The sequence below is a fragment of the Exophiala dermatitidis genome (assembly GCF_000230625.1).
Source record: "Exophiala dermatitidis NIH/UT8656 unplaced genomic scaffold supercont1.4, whole genome shotgun sequence".
NCBI classification, from domain to species: Eukaryota; Fungi; Ascomycota; class Eurotiomycetes; order Chaetothyriales; family Herpotrichiellaceae; genus Exophiala; species Exophiala dermatitidis.
Window position 1 is genome coordinate 3,506,217 of NW_008751649.1, and position 22,362 is coordinate 3,528,578.

Genomic DNA, 22,362 nt, shown 5'->3' on the forward strand with positions numbered 1-22,362 from the left:
TTGAATCGTGTGGAGGGATGGTGTCATCCGTATTGTAACAAACTTTACGCAGCATGACATTACAAATATTTCTGCGGCAAAATAAATCATCCGCCACACTCTTACGTGTAATGACAGAGGTATTCTTCCCAGTGCGCGGAACATGGGGCGGTATCGCCTCCAGCGCCAACTTCCATCATCATCCTTGACCCAAAACATCACCATATCAGACTGGGCAGTTTCAAGTTGGCGAGTGCTATACTGCTCCATGACCTCCGTTTGGCTGTTGTGAAGTCCTCCTGGAAGGCCTGTGAAAAACTGAAGTTCAGCGAATTACCATTTACTGGGGGAAAACGTGTTGTTTGCCCGCGGCCCATTCTTATTACACTCAAAATGCGGTGATCCAGCTTCGCGGCCTTTCGCAATCCCTCTTGCTATCATTATGTCGTCTTCTTCGCATAAAGAATTGCTACGATGCCCCTTTTGCCGTTACGGCAGCCATGACTTCGGCGTCCTCGACCGACATGTCCGGAAATCCCATGCTGACCAGCGACGGCAGGAGGAGGATCAGCGGTCTTCGGAAGCTTCTTCTCATTCAGGCACCACTGACCTAGACGACTTCGAGCTGGCACAGGTACTGGCATTCAAAGAAAATGGCCTCCCTCCCGAACTTGCCTTGTCTGATCGCCCGAGTCTTCCTGCCTGTAATGGCGTGGCAAGGGAGGAAACTGCGAGGAATCATGCTCCTAGTCCCTCTCCCTCTACAGAACTTGAAGCCGACGAAGAGCCTTGGGTGGGATGTGTTTGTGGTGAACGTGTCCATTTCCTCGAGCTTGACGCCCATGCCGACATGCATGCTCAAGAGAATCTGTCTATGGACGAGGCGGAGTTGCCGTCCAACCTGGAGCAGGCGATCCTTGCACCATCTGCTCGACATCCGGTAGAGGACATTTCCAACTCTTTTTCCACCAGTATTTCTAGTTCGCTTCGGAACCATGACCACTTGCAAGCCAGTGCCTCTCCTCGTAGCAACAAGCGGAGAGTTCCTTCTCTTAGGGAGATTTTCTTGGGTACTCCTGCGTCACCAAAGCGAAAGTCTCCTTACAAAGCCGTATCAGCAAAGCAGGGCAAGACGAAACGTTTAGGGGTATGTTTGCAAACTAGGGTTTGCCCAAATGACATCTGACGTGTTGTAGCGATCGGAACTGGGCCCGTATGCCCACGAACACGAAATGCCGAATTGGCTTCGCCGAATGCTTGAAGAGGGTGCCAAGGTCACAGTCACTAACAGAACCGGACCAGGAGGCTCCATCATCAGATTCGAAAGCGTTGCCAACGAAACCCCGGACCTTGTTCCCATTCTTGCGCGACTGTCTGATTGGGACAGGGGCGTCGAACGAGCATTCTACTGCAGCCCTGCAGTGACCTATGTATGCAAGTTGCCCAAGGAGGGAGGATTTTGTGGCTATCGTAACATCCAAATGCTCATTTCTTACATTCGCGATGGCAATGCTCCTGGCGCGGAACATTTTCCAGGGCGGCGTCTCCCTTCGATCCTGAAGCTTCAAGACATGATCGAACGTGCTTGGGACAAGGGTTTTAATTCGAGTGGACGAGTGGAAACGGGCGGAATCAGACTGACGAGGAAATACATTGGGACCCCCGAAGCACAGGCATTGTTTATGAGTTTGGACGTGCCATGTGAAGCGACGGCATATGCTACCACAAAAGATGCCCAAGCCTACGAGACGATGCTCTGTGCAGTGTGCGAGTACTTTGATGATGATCAAACCAAGGACAGAGCGGAGAAAGTGGTCATCACCAGCAAGCCACCCATATACTTTCAGCACCATGGCCATTCTATGACCATTGTCGGGGTGGAGAGCCGGCTGGATGGATCTGTCAATCTGGTCGTTTTCGACCCGATGTTCAATCCCAGCCCTGCTCTCAAGAAACTTGCCCTCTCGGGTTCGGCTTCTTTCCGTTGCGCTAGTCCGGAGAAGTTACTGAAAGCCTACCGCCGAGGAGAACGATACCTTGAGAAATATCGAGATTTTGAATTGCTGAAGCTGAAATAGGTGTGTGAGTGTGTGGGATCAGTGGTGGTCAGTCAGTTTGGTTTTTGAGTGCTGGCGGAATTGCATGGAATCAGTCAGGGGAGCCTTTCAGAGTGATGCATTGGTTTTGGCAGGTCTGACATTGCATAGCGAGGGTATAGCGAGGTTGGTTCTGATAGAACAGTATGGTGCTGGGGATATGGCGGTACTATTGCTCGCAGCGTATGTTTAGGCACAAGTTTTGACCATGGCTTATTGGTGGAATCGATTGCATACAACCCGTATGAGTTTACTCCATGGACCACCTTTGAATATTCGCGGGATAAAGTCGGTTCGCATGAGCATGGTGACTCATGTGGTTGTACAGTCGAGTTCAAGTTGTTCCTTTGATCAACTCGGACCCACTTGTGATGGATTTATTCAAGTTTATATTTATTTTGTTATAGCACCCCAAACTGAATTGGTTGACAACCAACGATCATAATTTTGTTCGGGAGAAACAGAGAAAAGAGCGATCGATTTCCGCAGACAGCAAAAGTACGAAAGGACAGAAAGAAGAAAGAAAAGAGAGAGAGAGAGATTACTCCTTCCACGTCGGCGAAAATATGGCTTCCTCGCAGCGCCCTACCACGCTCAACTTCATCACCGGGAACCCAAACAAACTCGCCGAAGTGCGCGCGATCCTGGCGGATGTGCGCGTGCCCAGCGATAACGGTGATGGCACTTTTGTCGATTTGATTTTAGACAGCAAAGACGTCCCCGGTCATGAGATCCAGGGAACCATCGAGGAAGTTGCGCGCGACAAGTGTGCTCGGGCGGCGGCGGTCGTGGGAGGGCCCGTCTTGACGGAGGACACGGCGTTGGAGTTCGCGGCGTATAATGGGTTGCCGGGGCCGTATATGTGAGTTTGGTTTGTTTTGAATTGATTTGGCGTTGAGTTCAAGAGCCCCCTCGTGGTATTGAGGGCTTCGAGGACTGGACTGGACTGGTCAAAGGATAAATGCGGGTTTGAAGGCTCAGACTCAGGATCGGACTACTGGTACTACTACTACCGGCTCCGAGATCGTAACGACAACCATGCCGTGCCGGCTGGGGTCAGGGCCAGACTCAAGGTCCTTGGCTTGATATATATCACTGGCAGGACTCTACTACAGGCTGACGGGTCTGACCAGATGAAAAGATATTGTCCTGGTTCTTGGGATGCCATGGCGCTTTCTTCGGTCACTGCCGCCAACGTTTCTCCCGTTGATTGGTCCTACTGGAATCATGTTTGGACATTCAAGTTCAACATTTCATCTCTTGTCAAGATCGCTGACCACATCTCTCATTCTCTAGCAAATATTTCCTTCAAGCGGTTGGACACGAAGGTCTGAACAACATGCTCGCAGCATATGAGGACAAGACGGCCTTTGCAGTCTGCACCTTTGCTTACTGCGCCGGGCCGGGCCACGAACCTATCTTGTTCCAGGGACGAACTCAAGGCAAGATAGTGCCGGCCAGGGGACCTGGTCTCTTTGGTATGTCTCCGCACTGGGCTTCTTTCCATTCCTTCCAGCCTTCCCCCTCCCTGACCAGCGCCACTCCGCCCCACCCAAGTCGTGATGACTCCTCCTTACCAGCCATGATTCGGTTTGGTTTCTCCGTAACAACGGATTGGGATCGTATCACAACTTGAACCCCGATGCCCCTAGTGCAATGACCGGCGCTAACACGGAGGATCTCCTAGATTGGGACGCGGTCTTCGAGTATGAGGGCACGACATATGCCGAGATGGACAAAGCCGAGAAGGTAAGGGGCCCTAGAGGAGCTTGTTCAGGCCAGCGCCGTATTTCCTTCCTGCCGTAGTGGCTCTTCCGCTGGGTGCTCATCAACGTCTGCTGACCGTCCCGCTAGAACCGGATATCGCACCGAGGCAAGGCCCTGGCGAAGTTGAAATCCTGGCTTGCTGGAGGAGAGCCAGAGCCCTGAAAAGGGGGCCCTGGATGGCAGGGCCCATGGATGGCGCAATTGAAGTCCATAGACAATAGAAAGATCTCGGATCACGGCTGCAATTCCATCGTAGTACGCTCGCTTCACTCTCCATTTCTTTTCTGCGCGTGGTCGCTGATCCAGTTCTTGACCCATTGGAGGATGCGCTCGGCATTCTCTTCAATATCATCGGCTTCGACACTCTTCAACTCGACTACTCGCCCGTCCTCCTCTTCTCCCCAGCCCTCTTTGGCCTCTTCGCTGACCACGCCGAAAATCTCGGCATCCATGTTCTCCTGCACCTTTTCGTCCTTGTAGCCTCGCGACGAGAGCCGGTCATACAGCACACTTGTCTCGCCACATCTCAAGACCACAACCAGGTCAATCCACCTCACGGCAAACCCTTCGGTCGAATGCCAGTCAATGACCCACCCGCCCTCGCCTTCGCCGTCGGCAATCTCTTTCTCGACCTCGTCCATGAGTTTGTCCTCGTCGACGATCAATGTCTGCAGTTCTTCGTCGTGTCCTGTGTGGCATTCTCGTTCTTTCACTATGTCGTTGATGGAGAGGTGTTTGAGGTTGATCGGCGGATCGGACTGCGAGGCCAAATTGAGCAATTGGGTGCAGGTCGTCGTCTTGCCCACCCCGGGGGTTCCGGCGATGAGGATGTTTGGTAACGACCGCATTTTGGACAGTATCTAGTAAAGGTCCCTGGTGTCCAACGCACACGTCCTATCAGTGTCAATCGGCGGTGAGGAATAATCCAATGTCGCTGTCCGTTCGGGGCCGACAACTTTTTCTTTGGACGAGTTGAAGATATTGCGGCAAGGCTGCCTCATTGGGACTAGTTGGAGTGCACGATTACGGCGGAGCATTCAATACAATGGCACACGCCATGATCGTTGTGATTCAAGTTGTGGTTGTCGACTTCAAGTTGGACTTCAGATGATGTGGGATTTCACGATGCTCCCACCGACACGCCTGCTTCTTTTGGCTTGTCCAAGGTTGCGAGCTCTGAACTCCGAGGAAAATGATCCGTGTATATGTGCCTAGCCACATTGTCCTCGTTCCTCGAACGGAACAGTTGCGCTATACTAACCCGAGCTCGTCGCAGTACTAAACGTCCCCGTGACAGATTGAACAGCTAATTCTTATTGGCACTTACAGGATCTACAGTGTAAGGTCGGCATTATTGCCTTGCGGTTTTGTTGGCCGCGCTTCAGCCAAGGTTGGGTCAAAGCTGAATCAATCATTGACTCTGGCAGACGTTGGAGTGTGGGAGTATTCGCTCCGAGGTATTCGTGATACGTATGCTGACCCCTTACTGCGGGAAGTACAACAAGGTATGTCAGCGCCAGCTGGGTTCGAGAGGTTGCTTAGGCACATCTCGATAACGGTATCGTTTACCGGCGTGGCTGGCTTGACTGGCGTAACTTGAGCAGTGATACACGGCGAAAGACTTACAATATCTATCCCGAGGTCGTCTCGGGTCCGGTAAGGGCAATACCACACGTTGGCTCGAGCAGGGCATTTCTCGAAACAGTGCTCGGCACACACTCTCCGCACCTTCGAGAGAGCGTATCGCATTTCCCTCAGGCCATTCATCTCGGCAGATGCCTCAAGCTCAGGGTTCTCGTGATCTCGAGAACTTGAAGTTCGAGTCAAGCGCTTGGCATGAGGGGGAATTAGTCTGGAGTACATGTATTTGACCCACAGACAACGCGACCATCTCTGCGCCGAGCATGACTATGGCTTGACGCAGCCTTGTCGTTTTGTTCAGGCCAGTAGCGACGTGTGTCTTCGGGGGGCACGGCCCGCATAAGGTCACGGCCAAGTTCACATAACACTTGTTTTGTACTTGGCTCGTCTGGAGCATGCAGTGACTCTCCACCACGTCACGTTCGCCATGTTCCGGGGAAGGTCCTCCCTGAGTCAATGCGAGCCTGCTGCGAGTCTGGGCATCTCTACAGCCGACAGAAAGCGGGGAGGGATCGATATCAGTCCTGGCGCCGAGGCTGTGGGAATGGACTTTTGATTGATATGAAAGAGGCCCGAATGCAAGATGTCGAAGAACTCTGTCGATGATCTCTGCCAAACAGGGGACACATTGGATTCCGACAGACAAGGGTTTGTTCAAACTACTAACGATGGCCGAAAAACCATTCAAGACCGCGCATGTCGAAAAGACTGACGATGCATCATCTGTCGCATCTACCACTCGCAAAGATGAAGAAGCAGCCCCTGAAGTCAACCCCGACCAAGACTGGACTCCAGAAGAAGAAGCCGCGCTCGTGTAAGTACTGCGTGAACGATGATACTGGGGATTAACATGGTTAACGGTGGCTCACCAAGAAGGTGGATTGGCGGGTATTCCCCATGCTGTGCGTCGTCTTTGGGTTGTCTCTGCTGGACAGGACAAACATCTCGGCGGCGTACATTGCAGGGTTGGCCAAGGACGTGGGACTCTCACAGGGCCCCAGATACTCTATTGCATTACTGGTATTCTTCATTGGTAACCATCAGACTCCATGTTGAATGCGCGTACATCTGACTGATCTCCCTCAGGCTACGCATTGTTTGAACTTCCCAGTAACATGGTGATCCGGCGTTTCGGAGCACAAATCTGGCTCAGTTTCCTGATCACCTCATGGGGTTTCTGTGTCCTTGGCATGGGATTTGTCAAGACCTGGACGAGCCTCACTGTGTGTCGAGCATTATTGGGCGTTTTCGAAGCAGGCCGTAAGTCTTCCGTGCTTCGAGAGTGACGTTCCCAAGGGTCTTTCTAACTCACGCATTGGACAGTCTTCCCCGGGTCCGTCTTCATTATCGGGTCCTGGTACAAGCAGTATGAAACGGCGAGGAGAATTTCCCTCTTCTACATGGCATCTCTGTTAGCCTCGGGCTTTGGACCCATTCTTGCCTACGCGTTGTCCCTGATTCGGGTTGGCGACGGTCTTTATCGTCAAGGCTGGAGATGGATCTTCATCCTCGAGGGCATGGCGACCGTCATTGCCGGGATTATATCCTACTTTTTCCTGATTGAGTGTAAGAGCTACATGACAAGAAAAAGCCAGTGTGACGGCGCAGTCTTGCTGACAGTATTTAACTGAGCAGTCCCCGAAAAAGTCAAGTGGTTGACCCCCCGGCAAAAACATATCGCCCAAGCCCGTCTGCAAGCGGACAAGTCTCTGAGAGAATATGTGCACCCAACCTTGAAAGAATCCATGAAGATGCTGCTCGACTGGAAGCTCATCATCTAGTGAGCACTCCCCCTCTCCCAACTCCGTGTGAAACCCGCCTGGAACTGGACAAGGACTGATGTGTCGGGTATCACAACAGCTCCATTCAATACTTTGTCGCCGCTTCCAGCGTGTATTCGCTCGCATACTTCCAACCGATCATCCTCCGCCAGGGCATGGGCTACAGCTACGCCTTGTCGCAGGTGCTTCAGTCGCCTCCGCACGTGTTCGCCATCATCATGAGTTTGCTCATGGCATGGGTCTCGGACAAATACCGCACCCGATGGGCCGTTCTGGTATCCCAGAGCGTTACAGCCATTGCCGGCCTGCTCATCATTCTCTACGCCAAGCCGCCCGGCGTCAGATACTTTGGAATTTACCTGGCCACCTTCGGCACTCAGGCAAATGTCCCCGGAACCCTTACCTACGGCCAGAGCCAGACCGCCGATGTCCGGAAGAAAGGCGTCGTGGCTGCAGCCATGATCTCCATCGGTGCCGCCGGCGGTATCACGGGCTCCACCATCTTTAGGAGTCAGGATGCACCGGTACGTGGATGTTCGCCATGCATATGCAGATGAAATTCTTCCTTCTATTGGTCAATAATGCGCCCTGTCTGACAACAAGCCATTCATTGTTCGAGTTGATTGATTTGCATTGCAATTCTTCTCACTAACATATCGTCTTGTTTCCTTTCTCCAGCAATACCTCCCTGGAATGTGGGCCACCATCTCAATGCAGATGTTATATTCGACCGTCACGATCCTCTTAAGCATCTACCTCAGGCGCCAGAACCGGCTGGCCGACGAGGGCAAGAGACCGGCATTGGAGGGCGTCGAGGGGTTCCGATATGCGCCCTGAATGAAGGGGAAAGCGTGAGAGGGAGAGTGAGAGCGAGAGAGAGGACCGCAGCCCGCTGCACTTCCCCATCATCAGGTCCATCGACGGCACGGCATATGCATGCATTTGCTGTCACATGTTGCGTACCTCTTTACGAACAAAATTGAGTCGACACAGAACAGATACGAAAATCTACCTAGGTAGGTATTGAATGATAAATCCCTAAGCATACTATGAGTATACTACGGTACATACTAGTACCAAGATTGTTGTATGGTAGGCAATTTAGTAATTATCGTGCCGGGTATTCTTTCGTTTCACTCTGGCAATCTCAGCCTCGTCACGAAAAGGGGGCTCAAGAGGCACAGGTCCTACGTGTCACAGACGGTACCTACTGTACTGTAGGGGAGCTAAGTACGACTACAGTACACTTACTGTAGGAATTGTAGATCCTCGAAGTCAAGTTGTGGAAGCACAGGCTTCCAGAGGAGAGATTTAGCAACACCAAGCAAAAGCAAGCACAACTTGGGAGCTGCAATTCATATCTCTCATGAAGCACGCGGACAGTCAGATTAACCCGTGCTTTGCGTTATTTTGGCGATACGACAATTTAAGGTAGTTACAGTATAGTTCAGTCGTTGACATTAGTTCTCTTCTTTGTTTCACTTGATGAAAGGGAACTAGTAGTTCTGAGGACTCGCCTCCTAGCCAGCCCGTATCCTGCCACACTCCTACATTGCTTCGCATAGAATGAATGCCCGAACCGTGCCCACGGATGAGCCATTGCAAGAGCGCGTAACAAAACAAGACGCAGAAAGAGAAGAGGAAGATGAGATGACAAAACGGCCAATGTTCGCCTCCGACCTCGCCCAGCCGGCCAGGCGCCGATGACACCAGTGCTATGCCCCTGTCCCGCCAAAAACATTATATTCTTCGCTTGGTGTGCGCCACACACCGACGAGGGAAAAAGAAGAGATGGGGAGACGACGAGACTTCAACACCATACCCCATTCTTGATGCGCGATTCACTTGTTCGCCTCCATCCCTTGATGCGCCGTCCTGATCCGACGAGACATTGACCAACCTCATGGACAAGACAGAACAAACCCCCGAGTTCGCTGGCTCTAGCATCAATTACATGACGACGATCCCTCATAATGTTTTCCAGCCACATTGGACTAGTCCGACGAGGATCGTTGTCGAAGTCGAAGCTACTGCGTCGTGTAGTCGCGGTGCTGCGCAAGAACGCTTGGTCTCCCACTTCACGCTCCCACAGCTACCTCGTCCTCGATAGGTTCGTTCTCATCAAGAGCTTCTTCTTCCGGTAGGTCTCCTCGTTCTTGCTGAGCCATGGCTTGAGCCGAGACAATCTCTGCCAGCCGTTTCAGACGAGGTGTCTGTAGCCCTGTTGTCCAAAAGTGTCAGTACAAAAATCCTTCTTTAGTTTGTTTGACTAGCTTGCACGCAGAAGAGAAGGGAAGGGGGGAATGGCAAAAACTTACATGATGGAGTATATGTTTCCAACGCAGTAATGACTCTGGGCTCAGCAATTTCATATGGCCCACTGTCTTCCATGTCGACTGGGGCCAGGAGGAGAACGTCGCTTTTCTCGGTGACGCGTGAAGCCACGGCTTTCATAATCTCTCCGTTGATGGGTTGTTCGTAATCTGCCACGAGGTATTGATTCAGCAGTTTCTGGATCTGGTTGGGCGACAACATCCAGCAGATGTCCTGGATGATTTCAATGTCATTTAGAGTCGCCTTCTTGAGCTGCAACAGCTTGGTGGCCTGCATCAAATGCTCGAGCTGCAATGTCCCTTCAGGCATGTCGTGGCTTTTGCACCATTCCTCAATCCTGGTGATGTTATAGTTGATCTGGAGACCCCGTTTCCAAGACAAAAAGTTGCGCCGCATGAGAAGGTCATTGAAAGCAGTCACACCAACCAACCGAAGCAACTCTGTGACCGTTTGCGTAACAATCGAGTCCTCGAGGTAGTAAGCCTTCATTGCACGGTAGACATTGTTCAGCAAGCTTAAAAGATTGTCCATGCTGTACGCAGGAGTGTTGTTCGAAGGGAGCAGCTTCCCAAGGAACCGGCTGCTTTCGTTGGTGACGAAGCCTGGCAATGACTGAGATTCAATAATGGCGGGGACAATCATCTTGTGCAACTTCTTTTTCAGAACCTTCATCCATGTATGATAGATGTTGAACTCCAAACTCTCCAAGTCATGCTTGACGATTTCGAGCAGACGGTCATACTCGTAGTTGTCCGTCTTCTGGGCTTCATACCAATCTTCAGCAAGGAAAACAAAGGAGAGCATTTCATGCACATTGGATAGCCAAAAAGCACCAGGGTTGATGGCTTCGTCCCCATCGTGCTGCATAACTTCTTGTTGGATGGATTGCATGACATTGGCGAGGAATCGTTCCGACTCCTTGACAAATCCGTTGTTCCACATCTCCGATGTGACCAAGTTGATAAGGTAGGAGGGGAACAAGACCTCTTTCTCGGTCGGTGCCGGGTTGGCTCCAGGCTGAGGGATCTTGATGCCCCGAATAAGCCCCATGGTGACTTCCTCGTTCAGCTCCTCTTCCTGCGAAAGGAGGTTTTCGAGTTCCATCTCGATGCTGTCCAGACCAGCATTAAAGGTGGAGCCCGACAGCGTCTTAAGGTGCGTGTCGAGGGCCATTGAGACAGGTCGAGCGTTGTAAGCCACGCTGTATCTGTCGAGTTCGCTGCGCTCCGCAGCCCCAGCACTTCGTCGCTTCAAGGGCTTCTTCGAGGAAACAAGGTTGATCAAACCATTTGGAAGTTGAGATCCGCCATTGACATAATCTCCATTGACGCCGTTGGTGGCCGCGGGTGGTGGCGCCTTCCTGGCCATCTCTAGCTGATCTTGAAGCTCATTGATCTGTTGCCGTAATGAGCCTCTTTCGCTTTCATGAGTAGCGACAGTCTGCCGCAATTGCTCCAGCTCCGCATTCGAAACTTGCAGCGTCTCCCGGAGTTTACGTTCTTCCTCCTGCAATCTTTTGGCATTGCCCATATGTTCGTCATGGCTGGCTTGTAGCTTGGCATGCTCTTCTTCCAAAGCGCTCAGACGGGCTGCCACGATACCAGCTTGGTTGGCTTCGGCTTGCAATTCCCGAGAACGTGCCTCCAGAGCAGTGTGTCGTGATCTCCACGATTTCAACTGACCTTCGTAATTTTCCAGCTGGGAAAGCAATGTCTTGTTCTCTCGTTTGAGTGCTCCAAGCGACTGTGTAAGCTCGACCACCTTGTTTTCGAGTTTATACGAGATTTGCCTCAGATCCCGGGCCTCCTCACGTAACTTCTTGTAATCGCGTCGAGCGACCCGGCCGCGCCACAGATTCTGCACGATGACCACCTTTCTCCGATGTTGCCTCCAGGCCCTGAGTGCTCGCCACGAGCGGAAGGCTCGTTGGATAGTAACGGCAGCATTGCCAATGCGTGTCTCGAGAATGTTCCTCCTGCAAAGGTAGCCTTTGGCAACGGATTCGAAAAGGACGAGGTCGTTTCGAACTTGGTTGTAGTGTCTGCGTGCTTTTTGTCCTCTCCAGAACCGTTGAATATCGGTTGCTGCTTTGACTTGTCTGGTTTGCTCGGCCTTCCGCCTTGCAAGGAATGCCCGCGTGGCAGCCTGAAAGTTGATGATCGATTGACGCGCGTCAAGGTATTTATGGCGATAGTATTTGGCCCGCAGGTTCTTTTGGATCATGATGGCGCACTCCTTCAGACGAGCTGAGCGGAGGTTCTCTAGGAATGCCAACATTCCTGCTCGGAAGAAGATCTTGGTCAAACCCAGCTGATACTTGTCCGCCTTTTCATGAGCTCTTTCTCCTAGTGCTTTCACTAATATGTTTTGAGCCATTTGTCTGATTTCCGTGGTCCACTCGGATGAGTGGCACAGCATGTAATATCTCATTGCAAATTCCTCGTACGTCCATCGCGTAGGATAACCGGCCGTGCTGATCCGAACCGTTTCCAGAACACCACAGGCTCTGAGCTGACTCAAAACCATGGGTCCTTCGAACTTCCATGCCTCCTTGGCTTCGTTGGGCTTGATGCAGCGGATGTAATGCGCATCGGTAGAGTTGATCGTGTCCATCAGCTCAATAAGCGAGCTCTTGAAAATGCCGCCCAGCGTGGGTTTGCGGTTAACAGCGACCCCCACTCGCCGTCCGCCTGCGGGTGCCACAGTCTTTGAGCTGGTTTGAGCACTGTCCTTGTCCCTCACCGCAGCGGCAACGTTCAGGACTTCCACCAGGAACGGATTAGTAGACTTCTTAAGCACCTCCATCTGCTCGTCCGGTACCGTATCTCGGTTCTTGTCGATAAAGCCGTCGGACTCATAAGTAACATCGAGGGCGTAGTGACACACCGTGAAAGCGGACTTGCCAAATCGAGGCTTCTTGTAGAACTTCTGCTTGTCTCCGGCAAAATGGTGGTGAAGCTTGTTGACAAATTGCTCATCAGAGCCCATGGGTAGCCGCGATTCTTCATCCAAGAGAGACAGAATACCTAGCTTTCCCTCGATCAAATCAATGCAGGGTTGATTGTCAGAGAAGTCGATAAAAGTCCAGTCGATCTGTTCACGCATGTACTCTTCCTGTTCCAGCTTGAAGACATGCTGGTTGAACTCTTGTTGCAGTTTTTCATTGGCGTAGTTTATGCAGAACTGCTCAAAAGAGTTTTTGGCAAAGTGCTCGAAACCGTAGATATCCAGCACACCGATGAAGGTGCTGACACGCTGCAAGACTTCTTCGGTCGCCAGGCCATGGTTTATCGTCTCCACAAGCCAGTCAAAGAGGCTGGAATAAATGAATTTGGCTACGGAGTCTCGAACAACCGTCGCTTGTTGTTGAGTGAGGTTGGATGTGATCTTCTCCCCCCGTGTAATGAGCTGTTTCTTAACAGTCCACTTGGCGAAGTCACTCGCATCGATACCCAGGATCTTGCTAGCCCGTTCCAAGGCAGGCTCGTTTGCAGAGAGACTCGACTCTGTGCGACTCGCGGCGATCTTGATGTTGCCAATGTGCAGGAGTGCAGCAAGGATGCGGAAGATCTCTTTCTGTGTACTTTCTGAAACATTGATCGTGCTCAAAGACGTCCTTGTCGCTGCGAATTCGGCCGCGTCGTCCACACCGTCGATTGAAGGTTCGTTCCCTTGGTTGAGATAGTCGAATTCCTCCACCGGCAAGAGACTCAGCTCTTGCCTCTCCTCATCAGTGGCTCCGGCCACAAGTTGGTAGAATATATGATAGTTTCTCTCCTTCAACGGCTGAAAAACGAGACGTGAACGCTCAAGCAAATATGTTCGTATCCTGGCACCAATGATGTCCGTGTTTTTGTCAAACATGATTTCAATGTATTTACCGAACCGGGAGGAGTTGTCATTTCGTGTCGTTTTCGCGTTACCAAAGGCTTCCATGACCGGATTTGTCGCCAAAATCTGCTCTTCAGTCTCGCTGATGGCATCAGGTCTCGGCTTCCTTCCCTTGCCGGTCTGTCCAGGGGCTCCGCGCGTCGCAAAGTACCGCATGATGTACTTTGCACTGACCGTTTTGCCGGCACCAGACTCGCCAGACACGACAACGGTCTGATTCCGCGAATCCCTCAACATGTCAGTGTAAGCCTCTTCGGCAATGGCGAACAGATGCGGTGCCTGCGATGCTCGCTGCTTGCCCGCATAGACCTGCACCATCTGCGGGACATAGAGCGAGTCCACCCTCGCAAAGGGGTTCGTGGCTATCAGCACGATACCGCTGTATGTGTAGATTTCTTTCTGGGCATATCGCAGCTTGATGGCCTGCAGAATCGCGGGCTCGTTGAGATGGGAGAGATTCGTCAAGTCTTCGGCGGCTTCGAACATGGGCGGGTTCATGAGAGGAGGCAGGGAGGCATTCTGATGGGTATCGGCGAGAGCGCTCTCGGTGGTCTCAACCGTCTGTTGTGAGCCATCGGAGAGGTTGAAGACAAGGGCTATCTTGCCCTCGCCCAACTCTTTCCTCTCAGCCAGTTCACCGGGGATAAAGCCCTCGGCCTGGTTAGGGAACCAGGCCCGGGTGCCGATGTCCCAGCTGGCCATTTTGGAGGATGTTGCTGGTTGTCGGGATTGGGATCTCAACTATTGACAGCGAGGCCAGCCATGTATTCGGGGTCGGCCAGGAGAATGCCTGCAGGGACGTGTCAACGGAGGATTGTTTTCTTCACTTCCGGACCGGCGGGGTGACAGGTGGACGAACGACAGGACAAACAAAACAGAGAGGAGGAGACGTGTCGATGTTGGTGCGGTCGGCGGGAAGATGAGGATGATGATGGTGGCCGTTTGAAGGCGTGTTTACTGTGGCATCAGATACGAGAATCTTTTGGACCACTGGCCTCTACTGCCTGCCTGGTACCGAGTTGCAGCAGACGGTGGTTAGTAGTACTGTAGGTAGTAGTATGGGGGCTCCCTGGGCACTCTGGCTGCGCGCTTTCAGGTTCAGGGACTCGGACTGGAGACTCTGAAGACGCGCCACGGGTCAGCGAAGCGACTAAACAACTGCTAATAACTTAGACGCAGCCTGCAACTCGCCGTCGCATCTGCGCTTTTCCACTTCCAACCAACCCGCGCCAATCCGTCTCCCCTGGTCCGCATAAGATTGTCCCCCAAAACCACTCTTCACCACCCTTCATCACCCCTTTCACTAAATTTTCTGCATGGGCAAGGGTGACTTCGGCGTGACTACAAGGGTGACTACTTGTTCGTTTAGCTGTCACAGCCTTCTGCACAGCTTCCTAAGGTAGTAGTACTGTAGATTGGCTTGGCTTGGTAACACCCGATTGTCCTCGAATAGCGATAGTTCGTACGAAAGAGAGGAAATCGCTTGCCCATTATTATTGATCTCCCCCACAAAACAAACAACTGACGGCTCTACATACTGTGTTTGCTGAATCGAGTCTTTCAACAGAATTATGGCCGGCTTGGTACTGCTGGCGCACTGCTTTGCTAGACTGAAAATCAAGGGCATTCAAGGATTGGAGGATTGAAGGGCTGGAGTGCTGAAAAAACTGACATGACCGCCTGGGCGTGAGATGGACATCCACCATGCCCTTCATCTGGGTTGTGCAGGCATGGATCGGTCACGCCCGATCTTGTAAAACGCCATCAGATATGCTCAAAGGATCGTAGCTAGTCGACGCCATGCCGGTCACCGTAAACGGCACCATGCTACGGCCATCTGCTCCTAGGCACGTAATGCAACACCGCCCTCGTGTTCTGTGTTACTGTCCAAATTGGTTCATCAACACCATCAGCACGGTGGTAAATGAGCCAGAGTAATGCTCATCTACTGGTTCTTGCACTCAGAGGCCTGCTGAGACCGGGGTTTGCCGCCCTCTTCCTCTTCGTCCTCCTCAGAGTCGACATCTTCTTCGTCCTCGTCATCCTCATCATCCTCGTCATCGAACTCGGCGTCTTCAGCGTCATCGAACTCCTCGAATGCCAGGGCTTCGCCAGTGAACCAGTCGATGGCACGGGGAATGAGCTTCTCCTTAATGTCTTCGCCCAGCTGGTAATCGAGCTCCAGTCTTTCCTCAATGTCGGAGGCGACGTCGTCCTCGTCGGTAGGAGGAACCGGGGGAGAGAAGAAGTTGAAGAACGACTCGGTGGGAACAGTCTTCTTGATGACTCGGGTCTGCTTGGTGTCTAGGCTCAAGTTAGAGGTTGTCTCATAAATTCGGAAAAGGCAAGCTTACTCTTGTTTCGTTGCTTCTTGCTTTCGACGCGGACGGTCAGATCCTTGCCTGGCTTCCAGTCGATCTTGTCACCTTCGGCGTGGTCATAGATGAAATCACCACCGTAGCCATTCTCTTCTCGGTAGTAGTATGTCTTGGTAATGGTCTTGTTGGTGAAGAAGTCGTTGGGGGCGAATTCGAAAATCAGGCGGAATCCCGGGCGGTCGAGGTATTCCATGCGGATGTCGGTCAGGGATCGGAGGGCTTCCTCGTCCCGGTCCGTGATGAGCTCGGCAAGAGAGATTTGATTCTTCATTGCCGTGAGCCAGAACTCCGGGATACCTTTCATGTCCTCTGCAGAAGGCTTCTCCTCTTCCTTTGGCTCCTCCTCGCCCTCATCTTCGTCCTCGTCCTTACCGGCCTCGACCTCAGACTCGGTGGGCTCGGTCTCACCATTGACAATGGCAGCTCGCTTCTCGTACAATGGAGTGAACTTGGCGAAATACTTCTTTTCGAGCTGAAGGACCTCTTCTTGGAACTCGGCTTCTAGTTTGGCGTGATCCTTTTGGATTCCTTTCAAGCCAGTGACACGACGGCGGACAGGCGTAGGGAGAGACTCGACGTAGCCAGACGATCGACCAACAAGCGAACCGAGCTTCTGCTGCATCATCGAGACCAGGGCAGGATTCTTGGCGAATATGGAAGCCGCTGCAGCACGATCAAGGTCCTCTGCAAGTATGCGTGAGTACACTGTAGTAAGCATGAGATTTGAGTCAACTCACCTTCCTGAATGTCGCTGATGGTTGGAGCCTGCGCATGCGAAGAAATGGGCGCATTTGAAGCAGGGGCTGTAGTTTGGTCAGTAAGGAATAGTCTAAGCTGCACTGCAGGTTGGTAGGGAGACTGACTGTTCTGAGGGGTCCTGAAATCTCTCGGTTAGCAGTGTACTCTCAGCACGAACATCCTGTGTACAGGACGAGAACATACGGAGCGGTGATATTAGAGCGTCCTCTTGGGATTTCGGACGCCATCGTGAATTGTTGGGGGAAAGTGAACAATAACCGTGGCGGGTGGGTTGGTAGTGCAAGATCTGTTGGACCTCAGTGTCTCAAAGACAGAAACCCGTGCGAGCACCACGGGAAGAAGAACCTTCTGTGCGACACGCTCGAGAAGGTGCCGAGAGATGGCAAAACGGATGCTTTCTGTCAGAAGAAGAAAACAAAGATTTGGTGAGAGGTTGGACTGTGATTCAGAAATGTTGACCGTTGCGACGTCGAGAAAAAGTCTCCATCTCGATAAGAGGCCCGTCCAGCCGGCGGTCACGTGGAAGGATGTGCACCTCGCCGCTTTAGGATGAGAGTGAAGTGCCCTGGCGTGGGTGTGCGTCCTGCAGCCCGAGTGATGTGTCTGATCCATCACAGCACTTCACCAAGATCCATCACTTATTTGTACCTCTCACTAGCATGGCACATCACTTCTGCTTATTTTATTGCCAACTTCCTCGAAGCAAACAATCGGACCTGGAGTACTACAGAAGGGAAACGATCATAAGGCGGCATGCAAAGTATCCTAAAGAAGGAAAGTGCGTATTCAGGCTGCGTCCCGTCCACTTGTAAACCAGCAAGTTGCACGCTCTGCCACTGGCCAACTTTGACGTATTGCCCACTGCCACTGCACTGCACTGCACCGCCAAAATGTCGAGTCGCTCAGGCTGTGGGTTTCCACTGCCCACCTACCACCACCGCTACTAGGTAGTCGTAGTATAGCACCAGTATGGGGTTGCCAATGGTATCATACCTACTATTTTGTGTCTCGATAACCCGATAACACCCTTTTTCTTGGAAGAACTGTTTCTCGCCGTTTGGCCTCCTCTAACCCTGGATATATTTACTCTACATATGTCCTGACCGTTTGAGCCGTGCCCCGGAGGCACTTTCGAGTGCAAAATGGACGTCGTCGACCGAGGCCGTGCTGGGCCGCCGCGGCGCTCTAGTTCAGCATTACGGACGATGCACCGAAGAGATTCGAACTTGAGCAATGCAAGCATCGTGTCCGAAGTCGAAATGGCCACTGATGAGGTGCGTTGCGCGGAACTTGATACCATGATGCCATCTGATTGCCTTTGTGTTAGCCGTTCTCCGGACCGATCTCTGAGAGCGTCCCTTCGAGTGTGACCGGTTTCGTATATCAGCGGCCGAGGAAGCGCAAGGGTTCGATTTCGAGCTTCACCTATTTCCAAGACGAGGAAGAAACGCCAGACTACTCCGACGAGGAGGCCATTGTCGATCTCAGTGACGAAGAGGATGGACACATTCATGGGGAGGAGCGCGACCTAGAGGCAGGTCAAACGGAACCGCTCCGCCACAAGCCCTCTGGTCGGCTTAGGTCTTCATCAGACCAGCCGCTTCTGGGAAGAAGGGGTTCTGCCCGTAGTGATACCCAGGAGCTTGAGGAAGGCGGCAACTTCAGCCAGAAGCTCTACATCGAGACCGAAGATCTTACCATGGTCATAGCGGGATTCGTGACGAGTTCTCTTGGTTATTTAGCCTACCTCGCTATATGCATTTTGACCGGAGGCATTGGTTATCTTGTTTTTCGTTGGATACCACGATGGCGCATATCACTAGTTGGCACCGCTGCTCCCCTCAAAAATTGTTCATGGGTGGTCGTAGAGGTGAGCTATGGGCCCCGACTAAAGCGTCGCAAGAAGAAAGCTAAGAAGTCTCAGAACCAATGGGGTGAATTCACGGTGCATTATGTTGCTGTTGAGGAGTATGGCCACCCCATGTCCACTGTTTTCACACGTTCTGGAAAAGAAAAACACAATGGATACCGATATGACGAAGATGTCGAACTGCCACTCCTGCGATTTCTCGACTATCGGTATATGAGGCTCCTTTATCATCCTGTCCAGGATAAGTTCGTCCTTAACAATGACTGGTGGGACCCTCAATGGACTTCAGTCAAAGCTCTCCGAGAGGGTCTTGACTCTGAGGAGAGAGATCCGAGGGATCAAGTTTTTGGCAAGAACGTGATTGAAATCCAGCAGAAGACTATCCCCGAATTGCTTTTGGACGAAGTCAGTTCCCTCTATCGTCTGTCCCTGGCGAAGCTAATGAAAACTAGGCCTTCCATCCTTTCTATGTGTTTCAAGTGGCAAGTCTCATCTTGTGGTCTTTGGATGAGTATTATTATTATGCCGCCGCCATTTTTCTGATATCGGTCTTTTCGATCACAACCACTGTGATTGAAACTCGATCAGTATGTTGTACCCAAGTCTCTCCTAAAGAATGATGTTAACTCTGGTGTAGACGATGCAGCGTTTACGGGAAATCTCCCGCTTCGAGTGCGACGTTCGTGTCCTTCGCAACGGCTTCTGTAAGTCTTTTCTTGGATCATGGAATTTTGGCTGCTGACATTTCGCAAAGGGCGATCTGCCTTGTCCAGCGAATTGGTCCCCGGGGATGTTTACGAAGTCTCAGATCCATCACTTTCAGTAATCCCCTGTGACAGTCTGCTTTTGTCCGGCGACTGTATCATCAACGAGAGCATGCTGACAGGTACTTCCATCCAAAGTGTTTGTCGTTCAATTACTGACTGCTGCAGGTGAATCCATTCCGGTGTCCAAAATCCCTATTGTGGACGAAGCACTGCCTTACATCAACCTTGGAGCCACTTCAATACATCCCAGTGTTGCTCGATATTTTCTCTTCTGTGGGACGAAGATAATTCGTGCAAGACGCCCACAAGATACAGACGATGATGAAGCAGTTGCACTTGCGATGGTGGTCCGCACTGGATTCAATACCACGAAAGGAGCCCTTGTTCGATCGATGCTGTTCCCAAAACCTTCAGGCTTCAAGTTTTACCGGGACTCCTTCCGCTACATCTCCGTCATGGGGTGTGTCGCTGGGGTGGGTTTCATCGCATCATTTATCAACTTTGTCAAGCTCGGCTTGGCCTGGCATCTGATCATAGTGCGAGCTTTGGATCTGATCACCATCGTCGTTCCTCCTGCACTGCCCGCAACCCTTACTATTGGGACGAATTTCGCTCTTTCTCGCCTGAGGAAGCAGCAGATCTTTTGCATCAGCCCGCAGAGGGTCAATGTCGCTGGCAAACTTGATGTCGTCTGCTTTGACAAGACAGGGACTCTAACCGAGGACGGATTGGACGTACTCGGGGTAAGGCTCGTCCAACATCCAGAAATTCGATTTGGAGACATCTTGGAGGAGGCGCATGAGGTCTTGCCTCCAGCACCCTACGACCGCGATCCGACTGTTGACTACCGCGTCAACAAAAACATGCTGTACGCAATGGCAACTTGCCATTCACTTCGACTCGTCGACGATGAGCTCATAGGCGACCCTCTTGACTTAAAAATGTTCCAGTTTACGGGGTGGTCCTTCGAAGAAGGCTCTCGCAATACTAACCACTTCATCGAGCCTGGTACGCAACAAACAGCACCCAGTGTGGCACGCCCGCCACCAGGACTCGAGTATGACGTGGACGACTCCCAGGATAATGCCAATCCTGTGCGCGTGGAACTAGGAGTCCTTCGCTCATTTGAATTTGTCTCACATCTTCGACGTGCTAGCGTCGTCGTTCGTCAGCATGCTGATCCCGGCGCAAGTATTTACGTGAAGGGAGCTCCTGAAGTCATGAAGGATATCTGCACTCCTTCGAGCATTCCCGATGACTTTGATGATCTCCTCAGTTATTACACTCATAAAGGGTTCCGTGTCATTGCATGTGCTTCTAAATACGTTTCCAGGCTCAGTTGGGATGAAATTCAGAATATGGACCGCTCCGAAGCCGAGTCCCGACTCCAGCTCCTTGGATTCATCATTTTTGAGAACAAATTGAAGGAGATCACGACGGAGATCATCGAGGAACTAAACGAGGCTCGCATTCGGAACGTTATGTGTACCGGCGACAATATTTTGACAGCCATTAGTGTGGCGAGAGAGTGTCAACTCGTGGATCGCAATGCACACTGCTTCGTGGCACATTTTGTGGAAGGCGATAAGATGGATCCCAGAGCACGGTTGACTTGGGAGGCCGTCGACAATCCCATTTACCAGCTCGATGAAAACACTCTACTCCCTCTACCGTTGCTTGCCGAGGATGACACTTCTTCACCATACGACGCCATAGCCATCGGCGATTACACACTGGCTGTGACCGGCGACGCTTTTCGGTGGATTATCGATTTTGCGCCTACCGAAGTAGTGGAAAGAATGCTGGTCAAGGGAGCGGTTTTCGCGCGAATGTCCCCTGATGAGAAGCACGAGCTCGTCGAGAAACTGCAAAGCATTGATTATTGCTGTGGATTCTGCGGCGATGGTGCAAACGACTGTGGTGCCTTGAAGGCTGCGGATGTTGGTGTCTCCCTCTCAGAAGCGGAGGCCTCTGTTGCGGCCCCTTTCACGAGTCACATTTTCGACATTTCCTGTGTACCGGCGCTGATCAAGGAAGGACGAGCCGCGCTGGTAACAAGCTTCTGCTGCTTCAAGTACATGAGCTTGTACTCGGCTATCCAGTTCACCTCGGTCAGCTTTCTCTACGCGTCTGCGTCCAATCTTGGCGACTTCCAATTCTTGTTCATCGATCTTTGCCTGATTTTACCCATCGCGATATTTATGGGTTGGACGGGCGCCTATCCTGTCCTGAGCAAGAAACGCCCGACGGCCAATCTTGTCTCCAGGAAAGTATTGACACCGCTGCTGGGTCAGATTGTGTTGGCCGTCCTTGTCCAGCTGGTTGCCTATGAAACCGTCCAAGAACAACCCTGGTACCAGCCGCCGGAACTGAACAAAGAAAAGTCGAATGTCGACAACTCCTTGAATACGGCTCTATTCTTGGTCTCTATCTACCAATACACCCTTTCAGGCGTGGTGTTGAGTATTGGACCACCTTTCCGACAGTCCATGATGACAAATGTGCCATTCTGCGTCACAATTGTGGTTGCTCTCCTCATGTCTTTGTACATGCTGCTGGACCCGGCGAAGTGGCTAGCGGACTTTATGGATCTGACCGAGATGTCGCTTGACTATGAGCTGTTCCTGCTGGCTCTGGCAGCAGCCGGCTTTGCTGTGTCCTACCTGTCGGAGAGACATTTCTTTCAGCTGCTGGCAAAATATATCGGGCGACTCAAATTATGGTTGCGACCGGCGCATCCGAAAAAGCGGAAGCGATACAAGATTATTGCAGAGGACATTCTGCAAAGCAAATAGACCTGTATATAGTATTCCGAATGCCGAACTTATTTGGATACTCGGGAGCTGTGTTCTCTTCCAGTGTCGTTTGGGATGCTGGAGAGAATCAACAAAAAGGATCAACATGTACGACTTCATGGGACGTGGTGTGAATAGCTTAATATGTCTCCAATCTCCCAGCGTACCCCAGAGTCAATAGAGCCATCACGGCGCTTCTGGACGATAATTAGCAGTGGTCAAACGGGTCCGTAAGCATTGCTGAAAATTTAGAACATTGATTCTTGTGTTCGTCTGGCTCTCTTCTGCTCTCTAAAGCTGAATT

The 22,362-nt window shown here is 51.8% G+C and overlaps 7 protein-coding genes across 7 annotated transcripts; 4 read left to right on the top strand and 3 right to left on the bottom strand.

The window, feature by feature from the left end:
* Nucleotides 1-421: 421 nt before the first annotated feature.
* On the top strand, nt 422-2,057 carry HMPREF1120_05557 (uncharacterized protein; the record flags this gene model as incomplete). The annotated part of the gene is made up of 2 exons (XM_009159738.1): nt 422-1,126; nt 1,176-2,057. The coding sequence occupies 2 exons, from the start codon at nt 422-424 to the stop codon at nt 2,055-2,057; spliced, it is 1,587 nt and encodes a 528-aa protein (XP_009157986.1).
* A 584-nt stretch (nt 2,058-2,641) lies between these two features.
* Nucleotides 2,642-4,004, top strand: HMPREF1120_05558 (Ham1 family protein; the record flags this gene model as incomplete). Its single annotated transcript, XM_009159739.1, has 4 exons — nt 2,642-2,937; nt 3,372-3,553; nt 3,763-3,824; nt 3,930-4,004. The coding sequence occupies 4 exons, from the start codon at nt 2,642-2,644 to the stop codon at nt 4,002-4,004; spliced, it is 615 nt and encodes a 204-aa protein (XP_009157987.1).
* Nucleotides 2,856-4,925, bottom strand: HMPREF1120_05559 (dTMP kinase). The gene has a single exon (XM_009159740.1). It carries the CDS (start codon nt 4,688-4,690, stop codon nt 4,109-4,111), a length of 582 nt encoding a protein of 193 aa, XP_009157988.1. The 5' UTR covers nt 4,691-4,925; the 3' UTR covers nt 2,856-4,108.
* Nucleotides 4,926-4,965: 40 nt separating this feature from the next.
* On the top strand, nt 4,966-8,383 carry HMPREF1120_05560 (retrograde regulation protein 2). Its single transcript, XM_009159741.1, has 7 exons — nt 4,966-6,297; nt 6,357-6,516; nt 6,570-6,743; nt 6,807-7,049; nt 7,119-7,263; nt 7,344-7,788; nt 7,943-8,383. The coding sequence occupies exons 2-7, from the start codon at nt 6,381-6,383 to the stop codon at nt 8,099-8,101; spliced, it is 1,302 nt and encodes a 433-aa protein (XP_009157989.1). The 5' UTR covers nt 4,966-6,297; nt 6,357-6,380; the 3' UTR covers nt 8,102-8,383.
* A 224-nt stretch (nt 8,384-8,607) lies between these two features.
* On the bottom strand, nt 8,608-14,638 carry HMPREF1120_05561 (myosin ATPase). Its single transcript, XM_009159742.1, has 2 exons — nt 9,583-14,638; nt 8,608-9,485 (listed from the first exon to the last, which is right to left on the bottom strand). The coding sequence occupies exons 1-2, from the start codon at nt 14,189-14,191 to the stop codon at nt 9,343-9,345; spliced, it is 4,752 nt and encodes a 1,583-aa protein (XP_009157990.1). The 5' UTR covers nt 14,192-14,638; the 3' UTR covers nt 8,608-9,342.
* A 77-nt stretch (nt 14,639-14,715) lies between these two features.
* Nucleotides 14,716-17,397, bottom strand: HMPREF1120_05562 (nucleosome assembly protein 1-like 1). The gene is made up of 5 exons (XM_009159743.1): nt 16,810-17,397; nt 16,731-16,744; nt 16,605-16,670; nt 15,844-16,551; nt 14,716-15,793 (listed from the first exon to the last, which is right to left on the bottom strand). The coding sequence occupies exons 1-5, from the start codon at nt 16,851-16,853 to the stop codon at nt 15,435-15,437; spliced, it is 1,191 nt and encodes a 396-aa protein (XP_009157991.1). The 5' UTR covers nt 16,854-17,397; the 3' UTR covers nt 14,716-15,434.
* An 86-nt stretch (nt 17,398-17,483) lies between these two features.
* HMPREF1120_05563 (uncharacterized protein) lies at nt 17,484-22,309 on the top strand. The gene is made up of 7 exons (XM_009159744.1): nt 17,484-17,900; nt 17,954-18,496; nt 18,551-18,901; nt 18,949-19,083; nt 19,134-19,200; nt 19,251-19,382; nt 19,429-22,309. Exons 1-7 carry the CDS (start codon nt 17,769-17,771, stop codon nt 22,056-22,058), a joined length of 3,990 nt encoding a protein of 1,329 aa, XP_009157992.1. The 5' UTR covers nt 17,484-17,768; the 3' UTR covers nt 22,059-22,309.
* Nucleotides 22,310-22,362: the final 53 nt, after the last annotated feature.

What these genes read in the sequence shown, in the direction of transcription:
- HMPREF1120_05560 (XM_009159741.1), top strand. Translation starts at nt 6,381, where the DNA reads ATGCTGTGCGTCGTCTTTGGGTTGTCTCTGCTGGACAGGACAAACATC. An exon ending in ATTACTGGTATTCTTCATTG is followed by an intron (nt 6,517 to 6,569) that starts GTAACCATCAGA and finishes GATCTCCCTCAG; the next exon opens with GCTACGCATTGTTTGAACTT. An exon ending in TTAGGAGTCAGGATGCACCG is followed by an intron (nt 7,789 to 7,942) that starts GTACGTGGATGT and finishes TCCTTTCTCCAG; the next exon opens with CAATACCTCCCTGGAATGTG.
- HMPREF1120_05562 (XM_009159743.1), bottom strand. Translation starts at nt 16,853, where the DNA reads ATGGCGTCCGAAATCCCAAGAGGACGCTCTAATATCACCGCTCC. An exon ending in CATCAGCGACATTCAGGAAG is followed by an intron (nt 16,552 to 16,604) that starts GTGAGTTGACTC and finishes GCATACTTGCAG; the next exon opens with AGGACCTTGATCGTGCTGCA. An exon ending in CAAGAAGCAACGAAACAAGA is followed by an intron (nt 15,794 to 15,843) that starts GTAAGCTTGCCT and finishes ACTTGAGCCTAG; the next exon opens with ACACCAAGCAGACCCGAGTC.
- HMPREF1120_05563 (XM_009159744.1), top strand. Translation starts at nt 17,769, where the DNA reads ATGGACGTCGTCGACCGAGGCCGTGCTGGGCCGCCGCGGCGCTCTAGT. An exon ending in TCGAAATGGCCACTGATGAG is followed by an intron (nt 17,901 to 17,953) that starts GTGCGTTGCGCG and finishes CCTTTGTGTTAG; the next exon opens with CCGTTCTCCGGACCGATCTC. An exon ending in TGTCCTTCGCAACGGCTTCT is followed by an intron (nt 19,201 to 19,250) that starts GTAAGTCTTTTC and finishes CATTTCGCAAAG; the next exon opens with GGCGATCTGCCTTGTCCAGC.
- HMPREF1120_05561 (XM_009159742.1), bottom strand. Translation starts at nt 14,191, where the DNA reads ATGGCCAGCTGGGACATCGGCACCCGGGCCTGGTTCCCTAACCAGGCC. An exon ending in GGAAACATATACTCCATCAT is followed by an intron (nt 9,486 to 9,582) that starts GTAAGTTTTTGC and finishes TTTGGACAACAG; the next exon opens with GGCTACAGACACCTCGTCTG.
- HMPREF1120_05559 (XM_009159740.1), bottom strand. Translation starts at nt 4,690, where the DNA reads ATGCGGTCGTTACCAAACATCCTCATCGCCGGAACCCCCGGGGTGGGC.